The following is a 20,623-nucleotide window of genomic DNA, read 5'->3' on the forward strand; positions in this document are numbered from 1 at the left end:
TCCGTTACATTGATGACTGCATTGGTGCTACCTCCTGCACCCATGCAGAACTCATGGACTTCATCTACTTCACCACCAATTTCCATCCTACACTCAAATTTACTTGGGCCGTCTCTGACACCTCCCTCCCCTTTCTTGATCTCACCGTCTCCATCACAAGAAATAGACTATTGACTGACATCTATTACAAACCCACTGACTCCCACAACTATCTCGACTACACTTCTTCCCACCCTTCTTCCTGCAAAGACTCTATCCCTACTCCCAATTCCTCCGTCTACGCCGCATCTGCCCCCAGGATGAGTTGTTCCATACTAGAACATCGGAGATGTCCTCATTCTTTAGGTAACGGGGGTTCCCCTCTCCCATCATAGATGAGGCCCTCACTCGTGTCGCCTCGGTACCCCCCAGCTCCGCCCTAGCTCCCCCTCCCCCTAGTCGCAACAGAGACAGAGTCCCCCTAGTCCTCACCTTCCACCCCATCAGCCGTCGCATACAACACATAACCCTCCAAAATTTCCGCCACCTCCAACGGGATCCCACCATCAGTCACATTTTCCCATCTCCACCCCTTTCCGCCTTCCGCAGAGACTGTTCCCACCGCAACTTCCTGGTTAACACATCCCTTCCCACCCAAACCACCCCCTCCCCAGGTACCTTCCCCTGCAACCGCAGGAGATGCAGCACCTGTCCCTATACCTCCTCCCTCGACTCTGTCCAGGGACCCTGACAGTCCTTTCAGGTGAGGCAGAGGTTCACTTGCACCTCCTCCAACCTCATCTACTGTACCCATTGTTCAAGATGTGGACTCTTATACATCGGCGAGACCAAACGCAGACTGGGCGATCATTTCGCTGAACACCTTCGGTCAGCCCGCCTGAACCAAGCTGATCTCCCGGTTACTGGACACTTTAATTCTCCTTCTCATTCCCACACAGACTTTTCTGTCCTCGGTCTCCTCCATTGTCAGAGTGAGGCTAAACGCAAATTGGAGGAACAGCATCTCATATTTCGCTTGGGCAGCTTACAGCCCAATAGTATGACTCTTGATTTCACTCACTTCAGGTAGCCCCGGCATTCCCTCTCTCTCTATCCCTCCCCCACCCAAGTTGCACCAGCTTCTTTCTTGTTTTCACCCTACACACAGCTTACAATGGCCTGTTTCCTTTATCATTGTTACTTTTCTTGCATATCTTTCATTCATTGTTCTTTATCTCTCCACATCACCGTCTATATCTCTCGTTTCCCTTATCCCCAACCAGTCTGAAGAAGGGTCTCGACCCGAAACGTCACCCATTCCTTCTCTCCAGAGATGTTGCCTGCCCCGCTGAGTGACTCCAGCTTTTTGTGTCTATCTCTGTAGATGCTGCCTGACCTATTGAGTTACTCCAGCACTTGGTGTCTCTTCCTTCCACTGATTCAGGTCCCTAATCTCCTTGTTTCACTACTATTCTGTTCTCTGCTCATTGCTAAGTCCCGGCCTCATCTGGCTGTGTGCCCTGTTTATGTCAACTGATCAACTCACTCATTCTCTCCAGCAGAATGTGCACAAAGCTTTCAACGTCCTCTTCCAAGGTCTGATCTGCCTTCAGGGGTACCGGTAGATAGCCGTACTGTTCCCTGTTGCATACGTGCATCTGGATGCCTAGAATGGGACAGATAATAATAATAATAATAATAATAATAATAATAATAATAAAATAATAAAATAATAAAATAATAAAATAATAAAATAATAATAATAATAATAATAATAATAATAATAATAATAATAATAATAATAATAATAATAATAATAATAATAATAATAATAATATCAAGAACAATAATAATAATAATAACAATAACATCAATAACATCAATAACATCAACAACAATAATAATAATAATAATAACATCAACAACAATAAGAACAATAATAATAATGATAATAATAATAATAACATCAACAACAATAATAATAATAATAATAATAATAATAACAACATCAACAACAACAACAATAATAATAATAATAATAATAATAATAATAACATCAACAACGATAAGAACAACAATAATAATAATAATAATAATATCAACAATAAGAACAATAATAATAACAACAATAATAATAACATTAACAACTTTAAGAACAATAATAACAACACCAATAATAATAATAATAATAAAAATAATAATAAAAATAATAATAATAATAACAACAACAACAACAACAACAACATCAACATTAAGAACAATAATAATAATAACATTAACAACTATAAGAACAATAATAATATCAACAACAACAACAATAATAATAATAATAATACCGGTAGATATAATAATAATAATAATAATAATAATAATAATAATAATAATAATAATAATAATAATAATAATAATAATAATAATAATAATAATAATAATATACTAATAATTACTCATATAATTACTAATAATATGTTCAATTAGAACCAGGATTGTGTGTCGATCTTTGGTGTAACCCAGCATCTGCATTTCCTTCCTTCACAGCTAAGTGCCCAGTATAACACATATAACATATAACAACTACAGCATGGAAACAGGCCTGTCCGGCCCTACCAGTCCACGCCGACCATTCTCCCTGACCTAGTCTCATCTACCTGCACTCAGACCATAACCCTCCAATCCCCTCCTATCCATATACCTATCCAATTTACTCTTAAATAATAAAATCGAGCCAGCCTCCACCACTTCCACCGGAAGCCCATTCCATACAGCCACAACCCTCTGAGTAAAGAAGTTCCCCCTCATGTTACCCCTAAACCTTTGTCCCTCAATTCTGAAGCTATGTCCCCTTGTTGGAATCTTCCCCACTCTCAAAGGGAAAAGCCTACCCACGTCAACTCTGTCCGTCCCTCTCAAAATTTTAAAAACCTCTATCAAGTCCCCCCTCAACCTTCTACGCTCCAAAGAATAAAGACCCAACCTGTTCAACCTCTCTCTGTAGCCTAAGTGCTGAAACCCAGGCAACATTCTAGTAAATCTCCTCTGTACCCTCTCCATTTTGTCGACATCCTTCCTATAATTTGGCGACCAGAACTGCACACCATACTCCAGATTCAGCCTCACCAATGCCCTGTACAATTTCAACATTACATCCCAACTTCTATACTCGATGCTCTGATTTATAAAGGCAAGCATACCAAACGCCTTCTCCACCACCCTATCCACATGAGATTCCACCTTCAGGGAACAATGCACAGTTATTCCCAGATCCCTCTGTTCCACTGCATTCCTCAATTCCCTACCATTTACCCTGTACGTCCTATTTTGATTTGTCCTACCAAAATGCAGCACCTCACACTTATCAGCATTAAACTCCATCTGCCATCTTTCAGCCCACCCTTCCAAAAGGCCCAAGTCTCTCTGTAGACTTTGAAAATCTACCTCACTATCAACTACTCCACCTATCTTAGTATCATCTGCATATTTACTAATCCAATTTGCCACACCATCATCCAGATCATTAATGTAAATGACAAACAACAGTGGATCCAACACAGATCCTTGGGGCACTCCACTAGACACTGGCCTCCAACCTGACATACAATTGTCAACCATTACCCTCTGGTATCTCCCATTCAGCCATTGTTGAATCCATCTTGCAACCTCACTATTAATACCCAACGATTTAACCTTCTTAATCAACCTTCCATGTGGAACCTTGTCAAATGCCTTACTGAAGTCCATATAGACAACATCCACAGCCTTGCCCTTATCAATTTCCCTGGTAACCTCTTCAAAAAATTCAAGAAGATTAGTCAAACATGACCTTCCAGGCACAAATCCATGTTGACTGTTTCTAATCAGGCCTTGATTATCCAAATAATTATATATATTGTCCCTAAGTATCTTTTCCATTAATTTTCCCACCACAGACGTCAAACTAATAGGTCTATAATTGCTAGGTTTACTTTTAGAACCTTTTTTAAACAAAGGCACAACATGCGCAATGCGCCAATCTTCCGGCACCATCCCTGTTTCTAATGACGTTTGAAATATTTCCGTCATAGCCCCTGCTATTTCTGCACTAACTTCCCTCAATGTCCTAAGGAATATCCTATCAGGACCTGGAGACTTATCCACTTTTATATTCTTCAAAAGTGTCCGTACCTCCTCTTCTTTAATCCTCCTAATTTCCATCACTACTCTACTTGTTTCGCTTACCTCACATAATTCAATATCCTTCTCCTCGGTAAATACCGAAGAAAAGAAATTGTTTAATATCTCCCCCATTTCTTCCGGCTCAGCACATAGCTGTCCACTCTGACTCTCTAATGGACCAATTTTATCCCTCACTATCCTTTTGCTATTGACATATCTGTAGAACCCCTTGGGGTTTACTTTTACATTACTTGCCAAAGCAGCCTCATATCTTTTTTTCGCTTTTCTAATTTCCTTTTTAAGATTCCTTTTACATTCTTTATATTCCTCAAGAACCTCATTTACTCCCTGCCGCTTATATTTATTGTATACCTCCCTCTTTTTCCGAACCAAGTGTCCAATTTCCCTGGAAAACCACGGCTCTTTCAAATTATTATTCTTTCCTTTCCACCGAACAGGGACATAAAGACTCTGTACTCTCAAAATTTCACCTTTAAATATCCTCCATTTCTCTATTATATCCTTTTCATAAAACAACAATTTCCATTTCACTCCTTTTAAATCCTTTCTCATCTCCTCAAAATTAGCCTTTCTCCAATCCAAAATCTCAACCCTTGGTCCAGATTTGACCTTCTCCATAATGATATTGAAACTAATGGCATTGTGATCACTAGACCCAAAGTGCTCCTCAACACATACCTCCGTCACCTGACCCATCTCATTTCCTAACAGGAGGTCCAACACTGCCCCTTCTCTGGTAGGCACCTCTACGTATTGCTGCAAAAAACTATCCTGCACACATTTTACAAACTCCAAACCATCCAGCCCTTTCCTGGTCAGATGTGCAGCACTTTGGTCAACGTGGGTTGTTTTTAAATGTGCTATACAAATAAATTGACTTGACTTGACTTGACTTTAACAGAATGTGATTCCCAGTCTATATACGGAAAATTGAAATCACCCACAATCACCACTCTGTGCTTACTACTAATATCTGCTATCTCCTTACATATTTGCTCTTCCAATTCTCGTTCCCTATTTGGCGGTCTATAATACACCCCTATAAGTGTTGCTAAACCTTTCTCATTTCTGAGTTCCACCCAAACAGCCTCCTTAATCGAGCCTTCTAGTCTGCCCTGCCAAAGCACTGCTGTGATATCCTCCCTGACAAGCAATGCAACACCCCCACCTCTTGCCCCTCCGATTCTATCACATCTGAAACAATGAAATCCTAGAATATTTAATTGCCAATCGCAACCCTCCTGCAACCATGTTTCACGGATCGCCACAACATCATACTTCCAGATGTCAATCCAGGCTCTAAACTCATCCACCTTTCTTACAATGCTCCTAGCATTAAAATATACACATTTAAGGGACCCATCATTTCTTATTCTCAGTTTATTTCTTTTCCCTTCTTTCTCTCCTACATATTGGGTCTGAGTGTTTCCCTTTTCTGCCTCCTGCCTCACACACTGCCTATTGGCTATCTGTGTTTGAGTCCCTCCCCCCAACCGTACTAGTTTAAAGTCTCCGCAGTTATTTTAGCAAATCTCCCCGCCAGGATATTGGTTCCCCTCGGGTTCAGATGCAACCCGTCCTTTTTGTACAGGTCATACTTCCCCCAGAAGAGGTCCCAATGATCCAGAAACTTGAATCCCTGCTCCCTGCACAAGTTCCTCAGCCACGTATTTATCCTCCACCTCACTCCATTCCTATTCTCACTATCGCGTGGCACAGGCAGTAAGCCTGAGATTATTACTTTGGAAGTCCTTTTTTTTAACTCTCTTCCTAGCCCCCTGAATTCTCCTTTCAGGACCTCTTCCCTTATCCTACCTATATTGTTGGTACCTATATGTACCACGACCTCTGGCTCCTCTCCCTCCCCTTTCAGGATATCCTGGACACGCTCAGACACATCCCGGACACCGGCACCAGGGAGGCAAACCACCATCCGGGTCTCCCGACTGCGTCCACAGAAACGCCTATCTGACCCCCTCACTATAGAGTCCCCTATTACTACTGCTCTCCTCTTCCTTTCCCTACCCTTCTGAGCAACAGGGCCGGACTCCTTGCCAGAGGCCCGGGCACCGTTGTTGCCCCCAGGTAGGCTGTCCCCCCCAACAGTACTTAAACAGGAGTACTTATTTCCAAGGGGTACAGCCACCGGGGTACTCCCTAGTCCCTGCCTCTGTTCCTTGCCCCCCCTAACAGTGACCCACTTGTCTACCTCCCCTGGTCTAGGAGTGACCACCTCTCTGTAACTCCTATCTATAACCTCCTCACTCTCCCTGATCAGACGGAGGTCATCAATCTGCCGCTCCAGGTTCCTAATACGGTCCCTTAGGAGCCCCATCTCGTCACACCTGGCGCAGATGTGGATGTCTGGAAGACTATCAGACTCCCAGATTCCCCACATCCGACACCCAGAACAAAAAACTGCCCTGGCAGTCATACTCTCCAAACAAAGCCCCGCGCTCGGTTACTCCAACCGCTCCAACCGCCCACCCAAAAGAACTGAGTGATCTCCTGGGAGAGGCGAAAAACCGGATAAAAAACCCAGGCCAATTTGGGAAAAAATCCGGGAAATTCCTCTCCGACCCCAAGCTAGGCGATCGAAACTAGTCCGGGAGATCACACAGGTCTTACTCCTTACTATCCCCACACAATCCCCACACACTACTTCCCAAGTAACACAGCTTGGTGCTGCTTGCTGCTGCTGCCTACTGCTGCTGCTGGTTGCTGCTGCTGCTATTGCTGATTGCTGCTGCTGATTGCTGCTGCTGCTACTGCTGATTGCTGCTGCTGCTACTGCTGATTGCTGCTGCTGCTACTGCTGATTGCTGCTGCTGCTACTGCTGATTGCTGCTGCTGCTACTGCTGATTGCTGCTGCTGCTGCTGCTACTGCTACTGCTGATTGCTGCTGCTGCTGCTACTGCTGATTGCTGCTGATTGCTGCTGCTGCTACTGCTGATTGCTGCTGTATTTGTATTTGTATGTGCAGTATTTGTACCCACAATTCAGCTTGTTTAAAGATAGAATCAGAAAACCTGCTGCAAATGTAGACTCAAGGAATTGGAGATGCTGGTTTACCAAAAAAAGACACAAAGTGATGGAGTATGACCATGAGGCCAAAAGACATAGGAGCAGAATGAGGCCATTCGGCCCATCGAATCTCCTCCGCCGTTCAATCATGGCTGATCTATTTTTCCCTCTCAACCCCATTCTCCTGCCGTATCCCTCTAACCTTTGACACCCGTACTAATCAATAACTTTGCTTCAAAAATAGCAACTGACGGCCTCCATAGCCATCTTGGCAATGAATTCCACAGATTCACCACCCTCTGGCTATCTCCTATCTCTATTCCAAAGGTACATCCTTTTATCCTGACTTCTGGTCCTAGACTCTCTTACTACTTGAACTATCCTCTCCACCTCCACATCTAGACCTTTCATTATTCGGTATCTCAGCGGGTCAGGTAGAACGTGGACAGGTGACGTTTTGGGTCGGGGCACTTCTTCAGACTTTCCTTTCAGGTAATGACCCTTCTTCTCGGGAGAGATGAACAAATTGATCCTTCCTCAGGCATTGAATCTAATGATTCAATAATACTTCATCGTCACATGTACCAAGTACAGTGAAATTCTTTGTTTTGCATACAACCCAATAAAATCATACTACAGATAAGCACCTACAGTGGGGTCACCTACAATGGGACCCCACCACTGGCCACATCTTCCCATCCCCTCCCCTTTCTGCGTTCCGCAGAGACCGTTCCCTCCGTAACTCCCTGGTCCACTCGTCCCTTCCTACCAAAACCACCCCATCCCCAGGCACTTTCCCCTGCAACCGCACGAGATGCAACACCTGTCCCTTTACCTCCCCCCTCGACTCCATCCAAGGACCCAAACAGTCTTTCCAGGTGAGACAGAGGTTCACCTGCACCTCCTCCAACCTCATCTATTGCATCCGCTGCTCTAGATGTCAACTTATTTACATCGGCGAAACCAAACGCAGGCTCGGCGATCGTTTCCCTCAACACCTACGCTCGGTCCGCGTTAACCAACCTGATCTCCCGGTGGCTGAGCACTTCAACTCCCCCTCCCACTCCCAGTCTGACCTTTCTGTCATGGACCTCCTCCAGTGCCATAGTGAGACCCACCGGAAATTGGAGGAACAGCACCCCATATTTCGCTTGAGCAGCTTGCAGCCCAGTGGTATGAACATTGACTTCTCCAACTTTAGTTCCTCTGTCCCTCTCTTCCCCTCCCCCTTCCCAGTTCTCCCTCTATCTTCCTGTCTCCACCTATATCCTTCCTTTGTCCTGCCCCCCCTGACATCAGTCTGAAGAAGGGTCTCGACCCGAAACGTCACCCATTCCTTCTCTCCCGAGATGCTGCCTGACCTGCTGAGTTACTCCAGCATTTTGTGAAATAAATACCTTCGATTTGTACCAGCATCTGCAGTTATTTTCTTACACTATAGATAAGCACAATCATAGGATAGGGCCAAAAAGTGCAATGATTGTAGTGCAAGAAGTGTAGTGTAGTGTAGTGTAGTGTAGTGTAGTGTAGTGTAATGTAGTGTAGTGTAGTGTGGTGTAGTGTAGTGTAGTGTAGTGTAGTGTAGTGTAGTGTAGTGTAGTGTAGTGTAGTGTAGTGTAGTGTAGTGTAGTGTAGTGTAGTGTAGTGTAGTGTAGTGTAGTGTAGTGTAGCATGGTGGCGCAGCAGTAGAGTTGCTGCCTTACAGCACTGGAGATCCAGGTTCGATCCTGACTACGGGTGCTGTCTGTACGGAGTTTGTACGTTCTCCCTGTGGGCTTTCTCCGGTCTCCTCCCACACTCCAAAGAGTATGTTATTTGGTTTGGTATAAATGTAAATTGTCCCTAGTGTGTGCAGGATAATGTTAATGTGCGGGGTTTATTGATACAGCGCGGAAACAGGCCCTTCAGCCCACCGAGTCCGCGCCGACCAGCAATCCCCACACATTAACACTATCCTGCGCACACTAGGGACAATTTACATTTATACCAAGCTAAGTAAACTACAAACCTGCACGTCTTTTGAGTGTGAGGGGAAACTGAAGATCTCGGAGAAAACCCGTGCAGGTCACGGGAAGAACGTACAAGCTCCGTACAGACGGCGTCCGTAGTCAGGATCGAACCCGTGTCTCTGGCGCTGCAAAGCAGTAGCTCTACCGCTGCACCACCGTGTTCGCCAGTCAGCGCGGGCACAGTGGTTCTGATTTCATGCTGTATCTCTAAATGGACAAAAAGAATAGCAGACTTCACCGAGGCAGTACATCACGAGACTGGTGCCAACTTGTGCCTTTCAAGTCTCAAAGCCCTTAACAGTACCGAGTCTAATCTTGGACTTAAAGGCCAAGGTGTCCTGGGCCACTGGGTCGGTCGGTCGGTGTGCCAGCGGCTGACCTGGCCCGACCCAGAATGTTTGGTTGGTTGCTTTCTTCAGGAAAAAAGGGGATTTTGACTTCCATTTTTATACCGCTATCATTGAGTCCGTCCTCACCTTCTCCATCATGGTCTGGTTTGGCTCAGCCACCAAGCACGACATCCGGAGGCTGCAACGAATCATTCGATCAGCTGAGAAGGTTGTTGGCTGCAACCTTCCCCCCATTGACGAACTGTACACTGCAAGGGCCAGGAAGCAAGCGGGCAAGATCATCTCTGACCCCTCTCACCCTGGCCACAAACTCTTTGAAGCACTTCCCTCTGGAAGGCGACTCCGGACTGTCAAAGCAGCCACAGCCAGACATAAAACAGCTTTTTTTCCGCGAGTAGCAGCTCTACTCAATAACCAAAAGTCTGTAGCCTCCTTTTGCTCTAGTATTCTATTTCATTCTTCACATGTTTAAATTATAATGTTTTATTCTTAATTGTTGATTGTATGTCGTGCTGTTGCAAAGCACCAAGGCACATTCCTTGTATGTGTACATACGTGGCTAATAAAATTTATTCAATTCAATTCACCAGATTACTAACACTAGATCAATAAACATTAGATTACTAAACTGATCACGTGGGATTACTCCATCAAAGAGTGGTGTGGAGAAGAAGTAGTTCATCAGTCAGAGTATTGAGTATAGAAATTGGGAGGTCATGTTGCACTTGTATAAGACATTGGTGAGGCAACAATTAGAGTCTTTTGATCAGTTCTGGGCACCGTGTTATAGGACAGATGCTATCAAGCTGGGAAGGGAACAGAGAAGATTTACGAGGATGTTGCCAGGACTAGAGGGTGTGAGCTACAGGGAGAGGTTGAGTAGGCTGGGTCTCTATTCCATGGAGCGCAGGAGGATGAGAGGGGACCTTATAGAGGTGTACAAAATCATGAGAGGAATAGATCGGGTAAGATGCACAGTCTCTTGCCCAGAGTTGGTGAATCGAGGACCAGAGGACATAGATTTAAGGTGAAGGGGAAAAGATTTAATAGGAATCTGAGGGGTAACTTTTCCACACAGAGGGTGGTGGGTGTGTGGAACAAGCTGCCAGAGGAGGTAGTTGAGGCTGGGACTATACCAATGTTTAAGAAACAGTTAGGCAGGTACACGGACAGGACAGGTTTAGAGGAACATGGACGAGATGCAGGCAGGTGGGACCCAAGTACCTGGGACATGTTGACCGGTGTGGGCAAGTTGGGCGAAGGGCCTGTTTCCACACTGTATCACTCTATGACTCTATGAGTTCAGTATAGTTTAGTTTATTGCCACGTGTACTGAGGTACAGTGAAACACTTTTGTTGCGTGCTGACCAGTCAGCAGAAAGACAATACATGATTACAATTGAGCCATTTACAGTGTGTCGATACGTGATAAGGGAATAACGTTTAGTGCAAGGTAAAGCCAGCAAAGTCCGATCAAGGATAGTCTGAGGATCACCAATGAGGTAGATGGTAGTTCAGCACTGCTCTCTGGTTGTGGTGGGATGATTCAGTTAGTTATCTGTTCACAATTACAAGAACTGTGTGCCTCCGTGATAAATTCAAATTAAAGACAGGAAAACACAATTGCATCAATAAAGTATGACCTTTGATTGTTTCCATATCGCCATCTATCCCCAGGGGCAGAGTGATTTTCTTTGGTACATGAAGATCTAAGCGTTAACAAGGCCAATAACTACCCAGGGACCACAATCTAAGCCACCACATCATGATCTAATGAAGAACTGCTGTTGGCAATGGATTCATGATTTTGGTTCTTAGTCATTTACTTCCTTTATTAATCTAAAGTGGGAATGAGCTTTGCGCAACTTTAATGCTGGTTTACATCGAAGACAGACGCAAAACACTGGAGTAACTCAGCGGGTCAGGCAGCATCTCTGGAGAACATGGATAGGTGACGTTTCACAGAGTGCTGGAGTAACTCAGCGGGTCAGGCGGCATCTCTGGAGAACATGGATAGGTGACGTTTCGGGTCGAGACCCTTCTTCAGACTAAGAGTCTGGGGAGAGGGAAACGAGAGATATAGACGTTGATGTAGAGAGATAAAGAACAAATAAATGAAAGACATGCAAAAAAGCGACGATGATAAAGGGAACAGGCCATTGGTGGCTGTGGGCTAGGTGAAAACGAGTTACAGACAATGAAACTCAACAAAGATGACATTGAAACGAGTACAACGACTTAGGTGGGGGAGGGGCGGGGAGAGAGTGCCGGGGCGACCTGAACTTAGAGAAATCAATGTCACACGGCTGGGTTGTAAGTTGGCCAAGCAATATATGAGGTGATGTTCCTCCAATTTGCGCTGGGCCTCACTCTGACAATGGAGGAGGCCCAGGACAGAAAGGTCAGTGTGGGAATGGGAGGAGGAGTTAAAGTGTTTGGCAACTGGGAGATCAGGGAGGGCAAGTTGGACTGAGCAGTTTGGTTTGAGTTCCTATTAGACCTTCACCATGCTTTTAACAAGGGTCATTGCAAAACAATGCACTGGACGACTTGTAACAGAGTTTGCACACATATGCATTGTATCTAAAGGTAAGGATTCTCCCCCACGTCCACCTCTCTCCCCCCTTCCCTCTCCTGTGACTCCCACTCCCACCTACATCTCGTTTCCACTGTACCGCTTTTCCAACTACTTTCCCCCCCCCTCTTGCTTCACAATCTGCAACTCTGCAACCTTGTCTCACACCTTCTCTGATAATTTTATATATTTCTATCTGGTCTCCACTCAACCTCCGACATGCTAGAGAAAGCAATCCCAGTTTACCCAACTTCTGTGGAGCGTTGTAGAGCAGGGGGATCTAGGAGTGCAGATTAATTTATTGTCACGTGCACCGAGGTACAGTGATAGGCTTTTGTTGCGCGCTATCCAGCCAGCGGAAAGACAATGCATGATTACAATCAGGCCATTTACAGTGTATAGATATATGATAAGGGAATAATGTTTAGTGCAAGGTAATCATAGTTAAAGTAAGAAATGGTGCTGTAGGAATAGAGATTTAAGAGTGTGGAGCGATTGTAATATGTGATTGTAGATCTGCTTCTGTGGCTAGCACGCAAATAGTCGCCTGGGTTGGGCGCCATCTTGGAAGCATTGCTGGCACATAATTCCTTGAAAGTGCCTTCACAGTTAGATAGGGTGGTCAAGAAAGCTCTCGGCACATTGGCCTTCATCATTCAGAGTACAGATTCCTTCTCTCCCGAGATGCTGCCTGACCTGCTGAGTTACTCCAGCATTTTGTGAATAAATCGATTTGTACCAGCATCTGCAGTTAGAGTATAGAAGGCAGGAACGGGGTACTGATTGAGTGATCAGCCATGATCGCATTGAATGGCGGTGCTGGCTCGAAGGGCTGAATGGCCTACTCCTGCACCTATTGTCTATTGTCTATTGTTGTCAGGTCATGTTAAAGTTGTACAAGTCCTTCTTAATCTCAAAACTTGAGTCCCTTGGTCTCTTGAGTCCCAAGAGATCCTTGAAGACAGAAGCAGGTGAATTTATTATGGGGAACAAGGAAATGGCAGACGAGTTGAACAGGTACTTTGGATCTGTCTTCATTAAGGAAGACACCAACAATCTCCCAGATGTTCTAGTGCACAGAGGTCCTAGGGTGACGGAGGAACTGAAGGAAATTCACATTAGGCAGGAAATGGTGTTGGGTAGACTGATGGGACTGAAGGCTGATCAATCCTCAGGGCCTGATGGTCTGCATCCCAGGGTACTTAAGGAGGTGGCTCTATAAATCGTGGACGCATTGGTGATCATTTTCCAATGTTCTATAGATTCAGGATCAGTTCTTGTGGATTGGAGGGTAGCTAATGTTATCCCACTTTTTAAGAAAGGAGGGAGAGAGAAAACGGGAAAGTATAGACCAGTTAGTCTGACATCGGTGGTGGGGAAGATGCTGGAGTCAATTATAAAAGACGAAATTGCGGAGCATTTGGATAGCAGTAACAGGATCATTCCGAGTCAGCATGGATTTACGAAGGGGAAATCATGCTTGACTAATCTTCTGGAATTTTTTGAGGATGTAACTAGGAAAATGGATAAGGGAGAGCCAGTGGATGTAGTGTACCTGGACTTTCAGAAAGCTTTTGATAAGGTCCCACATAGGAGATTAGAGGGCAAAGATAGAGCACATGGTATTGGAGGTAGGGTACTGACATGGATAGAAAAATTGGTTGGCAGACAGGAAACAAAGAGTCGGGATTAACGGGTCCCTTTCAAAATGGCAGGCAGTGACTAGTGGGGTACCGCAAGGCTGGGTGCTGGGACCGTAGCTATTTACAATATACATCAATGACTTAGATGAAGGGATTAAAAGTAACATTAGCAAATTTGCGGATGATACAAAGCTGGGTGGCAGTGTGAACTGTGAGGAGGATGCTATGAGGATGCAGGGTGACTTGGACAGGTTGTGTGAGTGGGCAGATGCAGTTTAATGTGGATAAATGTGAGGTTATCCACTTTGGTGGAATGAACAGGAAGGCAGGTTATTATCTGAATGGTGTCAAGTTAGGAAATGGGGAAGTACAAAGAGATCTGGGTGTCCTAGTGCATCAGTCACTGAAAGGAAGCATGCAGGTACAGCAGGCAGTGAAGAAAGCTAATGGCATGTTGGCCTTTATGACAAGAGGAGTTGAGTATAGGAGCAAAGAGGTTCTTCTGCAGTTGTACAAGGCCCTATTGAGATTGCACCTGGAGTACTGTGTGCAGTTTTGGTCTCCAAATTTGAGGAAGGATATTCTTGCTATTGAGGGCGTGCAGCGTAGGTTCACTAGGTTAATTCCTGGAATGGCGGGACTGTCGTATGTTGAAAGACTGGAGCGACTGGGCTTGTATACACTGGAATTTAGAAGGATGAGAGGGGATCTTATTGAAACATAAGATTATTAAGGGATTGGACACATTAGAGGCAGGAAACATGTTCCCAATGTTGGGGGAGTCCAGGACCAGGGGCCACAGTTTAAGAATAAGGGGTAGGCCATTTATTACGGAGATGAGGAAAAACATTTTCAGTCAGAGTTGTAAATCTGTGGAATTCTCTGCCTCAGAAGGCAGTGGAGGCCAATTCTCCAGATGCTTTCAAGAGAGAGCTAGATAGAGCTCTTAAGGATAGCGGAGTCAGGGGATATGGGGAGAAGGCAGGAACGGGGTACTGATTGAGAATGATCAGCCATGATCACATTGAATGGTGGCGCTGGCTCGAAGGGCTGAATGGCCTCCTCCTGCACCTATTGTCTGTTGTCTATTGTCAAACTCCCCAGGCACGTGGTTAAACTCCAGACTGATCTCACCATCTGACCATGTCCTTCTCCTAAGTGAATATTGAAGCACATTGCTCATCCTTGCATCAGTTCCTCAGCCACATAGAGAATCCTTTGGTAATAGAAGGTTGGCAGAGATGTAGGGTGGCCAACTGTCCCGTATTGGCCAGGACATCCCGTATTTTGGGCTAAATTGGTTTGTTCCATACGGGAGCGCCCTTGTCCCGTATTAGGCCCATAGGCCCAGACGCTGTAGGCCCAGGCGCTGTAGGCCCTGACATTGCAGGCCCCGACACTGCAGGCTCCGACGCTGTAGGACCCGACAGTTTAGGTCCCGACAATCTAGGTTTCCGACATTTTAGCTCCGGACAGTCTAGGTCAGGAGGCCCGGGCGCCGCCTAACGGAGGTTGCATAGCAACCCGCCTCCCGGCCCTGGAGTCGCCATTGGTGGAGCGGGAGCACGTGGCCGCTGGCTGGGTGAGGTCACGTGGTTACGTCACCTTGTCCCGTATTTGGGAGTGAGATAGTTGGCACCCCTACAGAGATGTGGCCTGATTAGTGGGACACCAGTTAGCATGTTATACTTCCCGGGGATGATTGGGTTAACAAATAATGAGTGTTTCACGGCACTGGGCCTGTACTCGCTGGAGTTTAGAAGAATGAGGGGGGACCCCATTGAAACGTACAGAATAGTGAAAGGCCTGGATAGAGTGGATGCAGGGAAGATGTTTCCACTCGTGGGAGAGTCTAGGACCAGAGGGCACAGCCACAGAATGAAAGGACGTACCTTTGGAAAGGAGATGAGGAGGAATTTCTTTAGCCTGAAGGTGGTGAATCTGTGGAATTCATTGCCACAGACGGCTGTGGGGGCCATCAAGGTGGAGATAGACGTGTTCTTGATTAGTATGGGTGTCAAAGGTTACAGGGATGAGAAGGAACGATAGACCAGCAATTATTGAACGGTGGCGTAGACTTGATGGGCCAAATGGCCTAATTCTGCTCCTATAATTTATGAACTTAAGCTATCTGGAATACGCGCAGTGGTCCAGCCAGTACTGTTTCCGATGGAGATGGAGAGTTCTGAAGATGTGCTACAGGCAATGACCTCTTTCATTGCTTTTCCTGCAACCAAACTGTACCTAGAACTCCAATTATTTACTGGATTATTAGCTCTAATTAGGTTATTTCTTGGAGGGATTTATCACAGGAACATCCTGCCTCCTGCCTCTCCTTTCCCATCGTTAATTTTTTATTTTGCATGCTTTCAAAGGAAATGAGAGAGCAACTATTTCTCCTCAGGGATGGTCACAGCAGTGTCTGAGAGATTAGTCCAAGGGATTCATCAGCAGAAGGGACATGAGAGTTGGATCTCCTTTGGACGGCATTTCAGATCTACGGTGGCGAAGCGGTAGAGTCGCTGCCTCACAGCGCCAGAGACCCGGGTTCGATCCTGACTACGGGCGCCGTCTGTACGGAGTTTGTACGTTCTCCCTGTGACCTGCATGGGTTTTCTCCGAGATCTTCTGTTTTCTCCCACACTCCAACGACGTACAGGTTTGTAGGTTAATTGGCTTGGTAATAAAAAAAAATGTCAAATTGTCCTAGTGTGTGTAGGATAGTATTGGTGTGCGGGGATCGCTGGTCGGTGTGGACTCAGCGGGCCGAAGGGCCTGTTTCCGCGCTGTATCTAAACTAAAGTAAATAAAACTACCTCCAAACCTCCAGATTCAGAGACAGTTGGTCATTGGTCATCATCATTGGTCCAAAAACGCTCACCAAATCCACCCAAAACTTCATCCTCAACATTGATGGTCTCCCAGTATCCATCTCACCTCACATCTGGAATCTTGGAATCATCCTTGATCAAACCCTCTCCTTCGACAAACACATCAAACACATCACAAAGACAGCCTTCTTCCACCTCAAAAACATTGCCCGTCTCCGTCCATCCCTCTCCTCCACAGCTGCAGAAACCCTCATCCACGCCTTCATCACCTCCCGTCTGGACTACTGCAACAGCCTCCTCTATCATCAGTAAACTTCAATACATTCAAAATTCCGCTGCCCGTCTACTCACACACACCTCGATCCGTGACCATATCACCCCCGTCCTTTATAAACTCCACTGGCTCCCCATCCCCCAGAGAATCCAGTACAAAATCCTACTCATAACCTACAAAGCCCTCCATAACCTGGCCCCATCCTACCTGACCGACCTCCTCCACAGGCACACTCCCACCTGCACCCTCCGCTCTGCTGCTGCCAATCTCCTATCCCCCCACATCCGGACCAAACTCAGATCCTGGGGGGACAGGGCTTTCTCCATCGCTGCTCCCACCCTATGGAACTCACTACCCCAAACCGTCAGAGACTCCTCCACACTCACCACATTCAAAACATCACTGAAGTCTCACCTGTTCAGTACTGCCTTCAACCACTGAAGGTCACCTCACCTTCTGTCTCCTTTCTCTGTTCATTTATTTATTTACTTATTTATCTATTTATTAATTTCCCTATGTTCTCTAAATCTCTGTAAAGCGTCTTTGAGTATATGAAAAGCGCTATATAAATAAAATACATTATTATTATTATTATAGTTGCAATCAGATAACATCACCAACTAGAGAGCAGCCCTAACCTCCCATTGTCCTCATTAGAAACCTTTGAACTATCCTTGTGTAGGAAAATAACTGCAGATGCTGTTACAAATCGAAGGTATCACAAAATGCTGGAGTAACACAGCGGGTCAGGCAGCATCTCAGGAGAGAGGGAATGGGTGAAGTTTCGGGGTCGAGACCCTTCTTCAGACTCATACCTTTGAACTATCCTTAATCGGACTTCACTGGACTTTATCTTGCACTGAACGTTATTGCCTTTATCCTGCATCTGTACACTGTGGATGGTTTGATTGTAATCATGTGCAGATGCTGGTTTACACTGAAGATAGTCACAAAATGGTGGTGTAGCTCAGCGGATCAGGCAGCATCTCTGGAGAAAAGTGATAGGGGATGTTTCGAGTCAAGACCTTTCGAGTCGAGACTGATAGGGAAACTATCTATTTGCTGAATGGATAGTGCACAACAAAAACACTTTTCACTGTAAATTATTTAGCTTAGTTTAGTTTAGAGATGCAGTGCAGGAACAGGCCCTTCGGCCCACCGAGTCCGCGACGACCAGCGATCCCCGCACACTAGCACTACCCGACACACACCAGGGACAATTTACAATTTTACAGAGCCAATTAACCTACAAACCTGCACGTCTTTGGAGTGTGGGGGGAAATCGGAGCCCCTGCAGAAAACCCACGCAGTTTAAGAGAGTTAAGAGAGAGAATCAAGAGTGTTTTATTGTCCCAGATAGAACAATGAAATTCTTACGAGAACACACAGTACAGACTCCGTGCAGACAGCGGCCGTAGTCAGGAATGGAACTCGGGTCTCTGGCGCTGTGAGGCAGCAACTCTACCACTGCACCACCTACAAAGTGGAAACAATTACCTGCCATTTTGGAGGAAAATGAGAAGGCGATGATGTCGTCGAAAGCCCAGGTGTAGTCGGGATGCGGAGGGAAGAAGGCCAGGCTTGTGGTCGCTTCCCGGCGCAGGTCGATCAGGAACGTCGAATGCACCATGGGAACGGGGAAACAACCCAAACGCTTCCACTCACGGATGGGAACATAATCCGGAGTCCGCTTGTAGTAACCCTGGGCGGAAAGACAAAAACAGCAATGAAGTTACAACACCATCAACGTGAATGTGTAGCAAGGAACTGCAGGTGCTACTTTATAATGAAGATAGACACAAAGTGCTGGAGTGACACAGCGGGTCAGGCAGCATCTGTGGAGAACATGGATAGATGACGTTTCGGGTTGAGACCCTTCTATAGACCCGACCTGATAAGTCGCCTATCCATGTTCTCCACAGATGCTGTCTGACCCGCTGAGTTACTCCAGCACTCTGTGAAACGTCACCTATCCATGTTCTCCACAGATGCTGCCTGACCCGCTGAGTTACTCCAGCACTCTGTGAAACGTCACCTATCCATGTTCTCCAAAGATGCTGCCTGACCCGCTGAGTTACTCCAGCACTCTGTGTCCTTTTGTTTATTTAACCAGCCTCCAAAGTTCTTTGTTTCTACATGTTGATAAAGTTAACGCGGTTTAGTTTAGTTTATTATTATCATGTGTACTGAGTGAGGTACAGCGAGAATCTTTCTTTGTTGCGTGTTATCCAGTCAGCGAAAAGACTATACATAAATTCCATCAAGCCGCCCACAATGTACGGAAAGATTTAAAAGAGTGGAGCGATTGTAATGGGAACAGCACGCAGAAAGTCACCTGAAACGTCACCTATCCATGTTCTCCTGAGGAGATCTTATCGAAACGTATAAGCTTATCAAGAGGTTGGATACGTTAGAGGCAGGAAACATGTTCCCAATGTTGGGGGAGTCCAGAACAAGGGGCTACAGTTTAAGAAAAAGGGGTAGGCCATTTAGAACGGAGATGAGGAAAATCTTTTTCAGTCAGAGAGTTGTGAATCTGTGGAATTCTCTGCCTCAGAAGGCAGTGGAGGCCAATTCTCTGAATGCATTCAAGAGTGAGCTAGATAGAGCTCTTAAGGATAGCGGAGTCAGGGGGTATGGGGAGAAGGCAGGAACGGGGTACTGATTGAGAATGATCAGCCATGATCACATTGAATGGCGGTGCTGGCTCGAAGGGCCAAATGGCCTCCTCCTGCACCTATTGTCTATTGTCTCAGCGACATGATTCCTTGGATGAAATACTGAATTAATAAATATTTTTACCTAATAACAGGGTTGAGGACCGGTGGGACTTCAGGTGACGTACCTGCGGGGTCATACCACACCAGAAGTTTGAGTACAAGGAACTGGAGTCCAGCATGGGGGCGACCACGGTTAGATTCTCAGCGATCATCATGTTCAGTGTCTGCTCATTCGTCAGGAAGTTGTCCGCATCTACAAACTGGAAGACAAAGACATTCCCTCAGTTACTAGTTTGATTTGTACAAAGCGCTGCAGTAACTCAGCGGGACAGGCAGCATCTCTGGAGAGACTGGATGGGTGGCGTTTTGGGTCAAGACCCTTCTTCAGACTGAGAGTCAGGGGAAAGAGGTATCGACGGTGATGTGGGGAGATATAGAACAATGAATGAAAGATATGCAAAAATGTAACGATGATCAAGGAAATGGGCCTCCTCCAGTCCCATAGTGAGGCCCACCGGAAATTGGAGGAACAGCACCTCATATTTCGCCTGGGCAGCTTGCAGCCCAGCGGTATGAACATTGACTTCTCCAACTTTAGATAGTTCCTCTGCCCCTCTCTTCCCCTCCTCCTTCCCAGATCTCCCTCTATCTTCCTGTCTCCACCTATATCCTTCCTTTGTCCCGCCCCCCTGACATCAGTCTGAAGAAGGGTCTCGACCCAAAACGTCACCCATTCCTTCTCTCCTGAGATGCTGCCTGACCTGCTGAGTTACTCCAGCATTTTGTGAATAAATACCTTCGATTTGTACCAGCATCTGCAGTTATTTTCTTACAGCCTGTCTTCTTTATCATCATTACGCTTTTGCATGTCTTTCATTCATTGTTCTTTATCTCTCCACATCTTTGTCTATATCTCCCGTTTCCCTTATCCCTAACCAGTCTGAAGAAGGGTCTCGACCCGAAACGTCGCCCATTCCTTCTCTCCCGAGATGCTGCCTGACCTGCTGAGTTACTCCAGCATTTTGTGTCCATCTTCAGTTTAAA

The 20,623-nt window shown here is 45.7% G+C and overlaps 1 protein-coding gene across 1 annotated transcript in view; it reads right to left on the reverse strand.

The window, feature by feature from the left end:
• Positions 1-20,623, reverse strand: part of LOC144597961 (procollagen galactosyltransferase 2-like) — a 65,114-nt gene that overhangs the window by 35,476 nt on the left and 9,015 nt on the right. Inside the window, exons 3-5 of the mRNA XM_078407807.1 lie at positions 19,705-19,839; positions 18,357-18,561; positions 1,526-1,645 (exon numbers count right to left, since the gene is read on the reverse strand). Coding sequence (XP_078263933.1) covers positions 1,526-1,645; positions 18,357-18,561; positions 19,705-19,839 — 460 coding nt within the window. The remainder of the gene's footprint in view (positions 1-1,525; positions 1,646-18,356; positions 18,562-19,704; positions 19,840-20,623) is intronic.

The sequence above is a fragment of the Rhinoraja longicauda genome, chromosome 11, assembly GCF_053455715.1.
Source record: "Rhinoraja longicauda isolate Sanriku21f chromosome 11, sRhiLon1.1, whole genome shotgun sequence".
Taxonomy (NCBI): domain Eukaryota; kingdom Metazoa; phylum Chordata; class Chondrichthyes; order Rajiformes; family Arhynchobatidae; genus Rhinoraja; species Rhinoraja longicauda.